The 12,568-nt window shown below is 49.7% G+C and overlaps 1 protein-coding gene across 1 annotated transcript in view; it reads left to right on the top strand.

Moving 5' to 3' along the window:
- itgb4 (integrin, beta 4) overlaps positions 1 to 12,568 on the top strand; it is a 136,798-nt gene that overhangs the window by 101,649 nt on the left and 22,581 nt on the right. The window contains 2 exon segments of the mRNA XM_068004453.1: positions 2,032 to 2,151; positions 12,361 to 12,522. Coding sequence (XP_067860554.1) covers positions 2,032 to 2,151; positions 12,361 to 12,522 — 282 coding nt within the window.

Raw genomic sequence — 12,568 nt, forward strand, 5'->3', positions numbered from 1 at the left:
ATTGGGCGGGAAAGTGGATTTCAGGTTGGAGATCAGCCATGATCTGATTGAATGGCAGAGCAGGCTCGAGGGGCCGTATGGCCTACTCCTGCTCCTATATTTATGATCTTAACAGAGAATATAGACCCATTCTACTCAATCTCTCCTCATAGGTGAGCTGTGGCCTCCACCATGGCTCCACAGGGGAAGGTGCCCTGGACTGGCACTGAGGACCGCTGTCCTCACAACTATCTGTGCAGCACCACCTAGACTTCAGCAGCCACCAAACATCAGCCGGGTGTTGGGCTGTCTCATCACTTGCCTGCAGACTCACACCTGCACCTTGAGAATCCTCTACTTTTTTGCCCGTACCTTCTCAGTCCCCTGCCCCTTCAAGCTTGGCCGCTGGTGGGTTGAGATGCCTTCTGAGTTTCTCCTAAGGCTTTCAGAACTTGGGTTCCCCATTTTATGAAACGCCCCTTTAATTGTCTCCTTTCCTTTAAACTTGACTTGGGGCGTGAATTTCCTCAGAGCTTTTCCTGCTGCCTGTCATATCCTTGGCGATAGTTCGGCAGAAACCCCGTTTACGCGCATTAGTGGGGTTTCCATCGAAGTTACAGTGGGAGAAGATCCAAGAATGTTCTCCCCCTTAAACAAGTTCCAGTGACTGGGAGACATATATGCAATACTCCACCTACCTCTATACATAGTACGTAGCCCACAGTGAGGAATTACCCCCTCCCTTTTGAATGTTTGTACGTGAGTACACATTGTGTCATCATTCATTGTGTTGTTCTGCAGCAGCAGACAGCTGTGGAGATGGGGCTATCCCAGCATTCATGGCGGCAGTAAAAGCCTTCTATTAAAATGACAGGGCCCGTCATTTTATTAGAGGCTTCTCGCTATCACTTTGGATACTGGGATAGCTATGCCTCGATAGCTACAAGACAAAACACTCTCAAATTCCTTGACCAGGGAGAACAGGATAAAGAGGGTCAGAAACAGGAGATGAGAACTCAATAAGTGCCTTTTGCCTGCCCCCTTCAGCTCAATAACAAACACATTTACCACTTTTAACAAGGCTTGGTGATTTGGTGCTTCAGGTCCATGCCTCAGGAATGGGAGCTTAACACCAATGAGTTGTTTGATATTGACAGTGTTAGGACAGTCCTTTTCCTTTTACATCAATGCAGGCTCATGCACTCAAGAGACAGAGAGTCATCTGATCAATAATCTTTATTTATCAAATTTATATAAATATGCAGTATTTATGAGGTAGGCACCTTTATACTCAAGTAACTGACTCATCGGGGGTTCATGAACTAAGCTCTCTGACGACTCACGGTAGTCTGATCAAGACTATTTGGAGTCCCAATAATTTCCCAGTGTGCCCTACCTTTACACAGTTCAGTTTGTAAGTACACCAGCAGTCACGAGGATGACTCCCCCTTCTTGTGCATGCGCAGTGTGGCTCACGCTGTTTACTGTTCTCCAGACATTTCACATGCTCGAGCGGCCAAGCCGGTCTTGGGGGGTCAGCACTTTCTTATCTCTTAGACATTTCTAACATTCTGCTCATCCCTGAATTATTGGCACTGTGCCTTGTCTCAACATTACATAGAATTTACACCACAGAAACAGGCCATTTGGCCCAACTAGTCTACGCGAGGTTTATGCTCCACACGAGCCTCCTCTCACCCTACTTCATCTCACCTTGTCAACATATCCTTCTATTCCTTTCTCCCTCATGTACTTATCTAGCTTCCCCTTAAATGCATCTGTGCTATTCGACTCAACTACTCACTACAACATTACATTCCCAGCTCTCCATTTAAAGCTCCCCTGTTAGTCCTATGATCACTACGACTATTCTATCTTACTACTCCTAGCAGACAGCTCTGAAAATCCATTTTAAGATACAAAGTTGTGTTTGCCGGCTTGTTCGTATAAGAAAATGTGACAGATTGTTGTAACAGCTGTGGCACTGGCCTGTTGAGCGTCTGTGCCAGATCACACCGGGGCTCCATTTAATTATCTTTCTGTCATCCATAGTTCCCATCATCCCAGATGTTCCCATTATTGATGCAGAGGCACATGACGAGTATGAGAATTTCCTGATGTACAGCTCGGACGTAATGCGATCGCCCAGACCCAGCGTTTCTGACGACACAGGTACGACACTGTACATTGCCAGCTCATACGTACTTTAGCACCAATCACTGGCATTGCTGCCTCCACATTACAGCAAAGAGGTGACAATTGATTTTTAACAATAATATCGTACCTGCAGTAACATGAAAGGGGCCTTGTCTACAGAAGAACACAAGGAGAAGGAAAATGCCATTCGGCCCATCAAGTCCAATCTACATATGACTGTTCTTTCATGGACAACCCCCATCCACTGCCACCTGTTCCTCCCCTATTTTAAGTAGCAATAAATCCTTTTCCTTTTTAGCCTCTGTCGTTATACATTTTACTGTTAATATATTGCATTTATCCACTTTAAAATCCCAACAGCTAGATGTCAGTTCCGTTTATATATTTGTCCAAATCTCTCTGAAGATAACCTGTCTCTTTCTTACTCATTATTTGATAACAGAAGTTTGTGCTATCAGCAAGTTTACTAATTGCTACTATAGACACGCTGTTCCATATCATTCACAAATAGTGTGAGCATCAGGGGTCCCAGAACAGATCCCTGTAGAATGCCATTGGTTACTGTTTCCCAGGAAACACACCTTTTTATCACGAGTCTTTCTCCTCTGCTGTTAAGAACTTGCATCAGTGTTGCACCTTATCACCTCTCTTGGGACGTCCCAAAGTGCTCCACATCCAAGGCATTACTTTTTGAAGTGTAGTCACCTGTTACGTTGTTTATGCCAAGCCAATTCTCGATTCCTCTAGACAATCTGCCATCTATTCCGTGAGCCTCCACCTTTCCTGCTCACGTGAGGAACTTTATCAAATGTCTTTTCAAAATCGACATAAACTATATTGATTACCCTCGTGTGTGAGCTTGGTTTCTCATAGGTTTGTAAGACACGATCCATTGCTCCCATACCCAGGCTGCCTGCTCCCAATGATACCTGTGCTCTTTGAATCTTCATTTGTAGCTTCATGTGGAAGACCCTCCAGCACTTTTCCCACTCTGGATGTGAGACTAACCGGCCTGCAATTCCCATGTTTGGGCCTTATTCCTCTTTTTGTAACTGGGACTCCATCTGCCACCCTCCAGCTCTCAGCCACTGCTCCAGTCGTTATGGAGCTCTGGAAAATATCAGTCAAAGCATCACTGAAATCCTCCTTTAATTCCTCTAAAATTCTAGGATGTATCCTAACTGGCCCAGGAGCCTTGTGGGTATTTGGTCCTTCCTGTTTCTACACCACACGTTCTTCACTAACTTCGACATGAACTGTGGATCTCTCGGCCCCATTTACTGCGGCTGGGATTTGTCTCCAGTCCTTTGTGAAAACTGATACATTCGATACCCCTGTCATACCCTGACCATCTGGATCAGCTGATAAGTGACAAGTAACAGCATTACCATCGCCGAATCCCCCACCATCAACATCCTGGGGATCACCATTGACCAGAAACTTAACTGGATCAGCCATATAAATACTGTGGCTACAAGAGCAGGTCAGAGGCTGGGTATTCTGCAGCGAGTGACTCATCTCCTGACTCCCCAAAGCCTTTCCACCATCTACAAGGCACAAGTCAGGAGTGTGATGGAATACTCTCCACTTACCTGGATGAGTGCAGCTCCAACAACACTCAAGAAGCTCGACAACTCTAGGACAAAGCAGCCCGCTTGATTGGCACCTCATCTACCACCCTAAACATTCATTTCCTGCACCACCGACGCACCATGGCTGCAGTGTGTACCGTCTACAGGATGCACTGCAGCAACTCGCCAAGGCTTCTTCGACAGCACCTCCAAAACCCGCGACCTCTACCACCTAGAAGGACAAAGGCAGCAGGAACCTGTGGACAACATCACCTGCACGTTCCCCTCCAAGTCACACACCATCCCGACTTGGGTCAAAATCCTGGAACTCCCTTCCTAACAGCACTGTGGGAGAATCTTCACCACACGGACTGCAGCAGTTCAAGAAGGCGGCTCACCACCACCTTCTCAAGGGCAATTAGGGATGGGCAATAAATGCCGGCCTCGCCAGCGACGCCCACATCCCATGAACGAATAAAAAAAAGTTTTACCCAATTTATCCTTCCACAGACTCACCTCATCTTTGACCTTCTGTTATTAGAACTTTTCTGGGTGTGTCTCTTTTACAGTACTTTCTCGAGCTACCTTAGGATGGTCTTTTGAATAAGAAAATGAGAGAGTCCAGAGCAAGAAAAGCCCACTCCATCCAATCTGGCTCCCTGTCCCCCAGCTCATTCACTCTAAAATCCTCGACCTCATCTACAAATCCTTCCATGGCCTCGTTCTTATGCAGCGGTAACCTCCTACGCTCCTGATTGTACCCTCCACTCTTCCAATTCTGATCTGCTGTGTGTCCCCCCTCGCACTGCTCTACTACTGGTGGCAAAGCCTTTAGCCATCTTGCCACCATCTTGGAATTCTGTCCCTAAACTCTTCCACCTTGCTACATCCTTCCCTAGCTTCAAAAGCATCCTTAAAACCTACCACTTTGTCTGTGTCTTCAGCCACTTACACCACTTCCTTCCTACTCCACTTAGGTCTGACTTCCAACTGCAAGGAGCCTGGAATATTTTGCTACATGATTTGTTATTGATGATGCTGATGTTACTGATGATCCAATTGATGAGGAGGTTGCTGCAGTTGCTGCTGCTGATGATGATGAGGTTGATGATGATGAAGAGGGTGATGATAATGATGAGGATGAGGTTGATGATGATGAGGTTGAGGTAGATGATGAGGATGAGGAGGTAGATGATGACGAGGACAAGGTTGAGGATGACGAGGACGAGGTTGAGGATGACGAGGACGAGGTTGATGATGATGAAGAGGTTGATGATGAAGAGGTTGATGATGAGGAGGTTGATGATGAGGAGGTTGATGAGTGATGATGAAGAGGTTGATGAGTGATGATGATGATGAGGTTGATGATGAGGATGAGGAGATTGATGCTGATGAGGTTGATGATGAGGAGGTTGATGATGATGATGAGGAAGTTGATGATGAGGAGGATGATGATGATGAGGAGGATGATGATGAGGAAATTGATGAGTGATGAGGTTGATGAGTGATGAGGAGGTTGATAATGAGGATGAGGAGGTTGATGCTGATGATGAGGTTGATGATGATGAGGATGTGGAGGAGGTTGATGTGGAGGAGGTTGATGCAGAGGAGGTTGATGATAATGATGATTGATGAGGTTGATGATGAGGATGAGGTTGATGATGATGAGGTTGATGATGATTATGATGATATTATTGGCGTTGTCCTCCTACCTGTGATCTCCTACCTTAAAGTCACTACATTTCTTCTCCTAGGCCCTTTGGGAAAAATCATGTAGTTCTGTTAATATCTCCACAACCTTCAATCTTCCTTATCAACAGATATCAATCGAGCTCCCTTTTAAAGGTGACAGAGAGGCCAGTTTTCAGATGAGATATTAAATGAGGCCCCATCAGCATCTTCCTTTGGTTCAGATGGATATTAAAGATCCCATGACGCTATTCAAAGAGCAGAGACTTCTCCTGATATCCTGGACAACATTCCTCCCTTAACCAACACAACCAAAACTGATTTATTTCCTAGCCATACATCTCAATTGCTGTTTCAGAGATCTTACTGTGTGTTATTTTCCTGCATTTGCTTACAACACTTCAAAAGTTATTCATCGGGTGTGAAGTGTTCTGGAAGGTCCTGATGGCATTATAAAGTGTTTTCTGTCTTTCAAGCTACCTTCTCTGGGAGCCTGTTCCATATATTCATTATCCTAGTGGGGAATAGATCTTGCTTGAGGCTTGTGAAAATTAATACATGCCCTTTAATCCTATGCTTATTGTCCACATTAAGTAGCATGCTTACTCTAACTTTTCCATAACCTTTCTATTTTAAAGACTTGTGTCTTGTTGCCTCTTCACGCTTTGTTTGAAGAGGAACCTCCTGACATCAATCCTAAATTTGCCTTTTTCTAGTGTGAGCCTGTTCTCCTGCCCTGCTCTCATGGTTTTACTTTGAAGTAATGGTTATATTTACTTGTTCTATACTTTTTAATATCTTATATAAGGATGTCTCTCAGCTGCCTCCTTTCAAGGATGGAACAGCCAAGTTTTCCTCATCCCTCTCACACTAGGGATTAGCCTCATGGTTCTTCTATGCATCACCTCCAGCACTTTAATGTCTCCCTTCTGTTTTGCTGACCAGAACTGGAGACAGTACTCAAGGTGCAGTCTGATCAGAGCCCTGGTCAGTTTGACTATGACTTCTTCTGACTATATCGCTTAACACTCTCTTTGTGTTTGTTGATTGCTGCTCAGTGATTGGACACGTTGGGAATGGAATCTTCAAAACCCCCCTGAAATCTCTTTCGACCTCATCCTTGGTTATTTCAACACCTTTCATGGAGTATGTGTGTCACCCATTCTTCAGAATGGACTGCCCCTTCTAGTTTGTTATCATCTGCAAATTTGATCAGTTTGCATTGAGCTTCTGAATCCAAGTTATTGATGGAAATCAGAATCAGCAGTGGCCTCAACACTGAATCTTGGGGCTCCCTGCTCAACACTTGGCTCCAATACAACGTGACTCGTCTAACAAGCTCCCTCAACTTTCCACCTGTCAGTCGTTCCCTAATCCTATCCTAGGTTTTAACCCCTCAATCCCCACAACTTTAAACTTAAATAGTAATCTTTGGTGAAGAACATTGTCATGTGACTTTTGGAAGTCAATAGTCCAATTGGGATGTCACTTTTTCAAAGAATCCAAGGTGGCTGGTCAGGCAGGTTCTGAATCTATGTTTTGGCTCCTGTTTATTAGATTATCATCACAGAGGATTCCTCAGCTTTACTCCTGATAATCGATTCCATTAACTTACATAACACTGAAGTAAAATAAGTGGGTCTGTAGTTACCTGAGTTTGTTTTGTCCCTCTATTTGAAAATGGGCACCACATTATCCTACTTCCAAACTACTGGGACCATCAATCCCTCACATATCTGAGTATGTGGGGACGTGTGTGTGCGCACGCATATACGTGTGTATGTGCGTGCATGCATGTACATTTGTGCATGTACATGTGCGTGTGCAGATGTGTGTACATGCATGTGTTTGCTTGCATGTACACACTTGTGCATACGTGTATACATGTGTGTGTGTGCACATGTACATGCATACAGCTCTGTAGTAGTGGTTAGGCTGTCTCTCGATTCAAGCTGTACCATCGAGTGCCTCCGATTGAATATAGGTAGGTTAGGGTTTGTGGGTGTGGTACCAGGGGATGTGGACATGCTCGGCTGATGCTGAACCATTTTCTGGCACTAAATACCAACACGAGTCATTAACTTGTTCTGAAAGGCTCCAAATGGAAGCATGTCCAACTGCTGGGCGATGACTTCGATGGGCGGATGGTAACGTGGAAACTACCAGTGGAAGTGATCCCCCGCCTTTCCTCTAGCTCTTCCCTGACGCGTGCTTCCTCAGACCTTGAGAGTCTCCTCTCCGAAGACCCTGAGTATTCAGACACCATGAAGAGGAGGGCAACGCCCCAACCAAGGCAAGGTCAAGGTGAAGATCTCGCAATGCTTCTTTCGTTAACATACTTGTGTTTCTGGGCAACCTCTTCAGTGGTCTGAGTAACCTCCTGCCCCTGCTGACTACACATCCATTAACTTATGAAAGGGCTGGTGCATTGAGAGAACGGAGATGCATGCAAAAGGGGTCAGGGGTCAGTTAGCACGCTATGCATGCAGAAGGGGTCAAGGGTCAGTTAGTGTTAACGAGTAATTGCACGTGCTGCGCCTCAGGCCGGATGGTCCTTGCAACTGCTGCTTTCAGACTGTGAGCAACGTACAGAGTGTCTGGGGGGGGAAGGGCATGCTGCCTCTGAATAAACGGCGTGGGACAGAAGGGCAGACTTTAACGCCCGGTGGGAGCGGATGGCAACCCCACGTGCAAGGGTCTTGGTCTGAAGCCCTGGCACCTTTTAACTGCCGCCGATCAGCTGCTCGCCCATCTCAGGTGGAAAGTGACAGCTGACCGTCTGGCTGGGAGAAGGACGGGCAAAGATCGAGAGGCTCGGAGGAACCAAGAGAAGGCTGCCAGCAGCGAGGTAAGTCTGGGAGGGGTGGGAGGATGTTACCCGGATCATGCGACTGCAGCGGGTGGGGGGGAGCCCCGGGACTGCGGAGGCCCGGACTTGCCTTGTGGGGCCCGAAGGAGCACTCCTGCCCCTCCTGGCCCTACTAAGGAAAAGTTTTTAACTTGCCTTGGGGGGCCTCCTGACAGCTTTACCTGGCAGGCCAGGCGGCCCCCTCAGGAGCTGGTTAAAATTCCATCGGGGTCCCATGTACCTCATCCCCCTCCAAAACCAGTGCCGTTAAAATGGGGAACCAGCGGGAACGAAACGGGAAATGGAGCGGCTCCATTTTAACTGCTCCCCCGCTCCTTTCTCACTGATCGGGGAGAGATAAAATTCCCCCGAGAGTGTTTGAAATTCGAGAGGCTGCTCTCCTCTGAATAAATACTTACAATACAGAATATGCAGCTGATGGGGCAGGCTATTGCCTCAATGCTGCCAGCTCGGGGCAGTTGTAAAATATTTAATGATTTTCGGTAATGGATGCCTGTGGTGACCAGACCTTCTCTCTGTCGGCCTCTTCCTTTGTAATTCAGAAATGCTTTGGCAGCCCAGATGGATTTCAGCTCTTTTTCTCTGCAGTCAGTCTCTTCTCGAGACCTGTTTAGCTGTGATGGAAGCTCCGTGTAGTGGTTACGCTGATCTTTGTTCACGCTGTTTTAAGTGTTTTCTACATAACAACTTCAAAAGGTACTTCATTGGCTGTAAAGCGCTTTGGGACGTCCTGAGGTCATGAAAGGCGCTATATAAATGCAAGTTCTTTCTTTTCTTTCTGCTGATGTAGGCTCCACCTCAGGACCCAGGAGTGGGCAAATGTTGGTGATGTAGCATGTGCGGAGAAGGATGGGGTGGGAGCTGAACGGGATGGTCTTGAGCACTGTGTGCAGTAAACACGTCACGCGGGATGGTTGCCAACCTCAGCCCACTTTGAATCGGTTCTGCTGCTCTTCAATCCAGTGTCTCCTGTCTTCTAGTTATCGAATCTTCTTTCCTTTTTGTTGTTCCTCTGCTCACTGCAAGGTGAGTTACGATGCCAGATGGTTAGATTGATTGATGGACGTCCACTCTCCTCACCGTGTCTGCACCCCTATCCCCTGGACCAGCACTGCCCGTTGCCTCCCCCGCAACCATCAGGTCCGCTCCACCTCCCGTCCTCCTCCTCAGCTGAGTCCACTCCTCCTCCTCTTCTTGCCCCCAATTGCCAACAGTGTCCCTCCACTAAAATCACTAGAGTTCAATCCCACCATCTTCTAGTGCAACAGCAACTCCAAACTGACAGGTACTTTGGTGAGGATCAGTTCTCAGTAAGATTATAAAAGGGGGGCTCTGTTTTCCAAAAGCTGTTAGTAATTATGACTTTGCTGGCGCCAAAACTGTGTTAATTGTTGATGGGTTGACTGGTGCTGGTATTGGGGTTGAGAGACGATGGTGCCCAGTGCTGGGTTGAGAGTCGATGGTGCCCAGTGCTGGGTTGAGAGTCGATGGTGCCCAGTGCTGGGTTGAGAGTCGATGGTGCCCGGTGCTGGGTTGAGAGTCGATGGTGCCCAGTGCTGGGTTGAGAGACGATGGTGCCCAGTGCTGGGTTGAGAGACGATGGTGCCCGTTGCTGGGTTGAGAGTCGATGGTGCCCAGTGCTGGGTTGAGAGTCGATGGTGCCCGGTGCTGGGTTGAGAGTCGATGGTGCCCAGTGCTGGGTTGAGAGACGATGGTGCCCAGTGCTGGGTTGAGAGACGATGGTGCCCAGTGCTGGGTTGAGAGACGATGGTGCCCGGTGCTGGGTTGAGAAACGATGGTGCCCGGTGCTGGGTTGAGAGATGATGGTGCCCGGTGCTGAGTTGAGACGATGGTGCCCAGTGCTGGGTTGAGAGACGATGGTGCCCAGTGCTGGGTTGAGAGACGATGGTGCCCGGTGTTGGGTTGAGAGACGATGGTGCCTGGTGCTGGGTTGAGAGACGATGGTGCCCGATGCTGGGTTGAGAGGCGCTGGTGCCCGGTGCTGTGTTGAGAGGCGCTGGTGCCCAGTGCTGGGTTGAGAGACGATGGTGCCTGGTGCTAAGTTGAGAGACGATGGTGCCCGGTGCTGGGTTGAGAGATGATGGTGCCGGTGCTGAGTTGAGAGACGATGGTGCCCGGTGCTGGGTTGAGAGACGATGGTGCCCAGTGCTGGGTTGAGAGACGATGGTGCCTGGTGCTAAGTTGAGAGACGATGGTGCCCGGTGCTGAGTTGAGAGACGATGGTGCCCAGTGCTGGGTTGAGAGGCGCTGGTGCCCGGTGCTGGGTTGAAAGACGATGGTGCCCAGTGCTGGGTTGAGAGACGATGGTGCCTGGTGCTAAGTTGAGAGACGATGGTGCCCGGTGCTGAGTTGAGAGACGATGGTGCCCGATGCTGGGTTGAGAGACGATGGTGCCTGGTGCTAAGTTGAGAGACGATGGTGCCTGGTGCTAAGTTGAGAGACGATGGTGCCCGGTGCTGGGTTGAGAGACGATGGTGCCTGGTGCTAAGTTGAGAGGCGCTGGTGCCCGGTGCTGGGTTGAGAGACGATGGTGCCCAGTGCTGGGTTGAGAGACGATGGTGCCTGGTGCTAAGTTGAGAGACGATGGTGCCCGGTGCTGAGTTGAGAGACGATGGTGCCCGGTGCTGAGTTGAGAGACCATGGTGCCCGATGCTGGGTTGAGAGACGATGGTGCCCGCTGCTGAGTTGAGAGACGATGGTGCCCAGTGTTGGGTTGAGAGACGATGGTGCCCGGTGTTGAGTTGAGAGACGATGGTGCCCGATGCTGGGTTGAGAGACGATGGTGCCCAGTGTTGGGTTGAGAGACGATGGTGCCCAGTGTAGGGTTGAGAGACGATGGTGCCCGGTGCTGGGTTGAGAGACGATGGTGCCCGGTGCTGGGTTGAGAGACGATGGTGCCCGGTGCTGGGTTGAGAGACGATGGTGCCCGGTGCTGAGTTGAGAGACGATGGTGCCTGGTGCTGGGTTGAGAGGCGATGGTGCCCGGTGCTGGGTTGAGAGGCGATGGTGCCTGGTGCTAAGTTGAGAGGCGCTGGTGCCCGGTGCTGGGTTGAGAGGCGCTGGTGCCCGATGCTAAGTTGAGAGGCGCTGGTGCCCGGTGCTGGGTTGAGAGACGATGGTGCCCGGTGCTAAGTTGAGAGACGATGGTGCCTGGTTCTAAGTTGAGAGACGATGGTGCCCAGTGCTGGGTTGAGAGGCGCTGGTGCCCGATGCTGGGTTGAGAGACGATGGTGCCCAGTGCTGGGTTGAGAGACGATGGTGCCCAGTGCTGGGTTGAGAGACGATGGTGCCTGGTGCTAAGTTGAGAGACGATGGTGCCTGGTGCTAAGTTGAGAGACGATGGTGCCCAGTGCTGGGTTGAGAGGCGCTGGTGCCCGGTGCTGGGTTGAGAGACGATGGTGCCCGGTGCTCGGTTGAGAGACGATGGTGCCCAGTGCTGGGTTGAGAGACGATGGTGCCCGGTGCTGGGTTGAGAGACGATGGTGCCCGGTGCTGGGTTGAGAGACGATGGTGCCCGATGCTAAGTTGAGAGGCGCTGGTGCCCAGTGCTGGGTTGAGAGACGATGGTGCCCGATGCTGGGTTGAGAGGCGATGGTGCCCGATGCTGGGTTGAGAGACGATGGTGCCTGGTGCTAAGTTGAGAGGCGCTGGTGCCCAGTGCTGGGTTGAGAGGCGATGGTGCCTGGTGCTAAGTTGAGAGGCGCTGGTGCCCAGTGCTGGGTTGAGAGGCGCTGGTGCCCGGTGCTGGGTTGAGAGACGATGGTGCCCAGTGCTGAGTTGAGAGACGATGGTGCCCGGTGCTGGGTTGAGAGACGATGGTGCCCAGTGCTGGGTTGAGAGGCGATGGTGCCCGGTGCTAAGTTGAGAGGCGATGGTGCCCAGTGCTGGGTTGAGAGACGATGGTGCCCAGTGCTGGGTTGAGAGGCGCTGGTGCCCGGTGCTGGGTTGAGAGACGATGGTGCCCGGTGCTAAGTTGAGAGGCGATGGTGCCCAGTGCTGGGTTGAGAGGCGCTGGTGCCAAGTTAGCTGGGTTGCTTTACTAACTGAACAAATTTCATTTCTTCTCTCCCACAGACATGCAGATGAACGGGAAATGGGAGGTGAACTCTCTGTTTTCTGGAAGTGCCAACAACACCCTCACCCGAAACACCACTGCCACTCACCAGCAGTACTCCATGATGATGGGTGCCTCCTCCATGTCCTCCGAGACCCACACTACCATGATGTCGGGACAGGGTCAGTATGGACCAAGTGAATGTGTGACTCACTCTGCATGATGAAA

The sequence above is a fragment of the Heptranchias perlo genome, chromosome 23, assembly GCF_035084215.1.
Source record: "Heptranchias perlo isolate sHepPer1 chromosome 23, sHepPer1.hap1, whole genome shotgun sequence".
In the NCBI taxonomy this organism is placed as follows: domain Eukaryota; kingdom Metazoa; phylum Chordata; class Chondrichthyes; order Hexanchiformes; family Hexanchidae; genus Heptranchias; species Heptranchias perlo.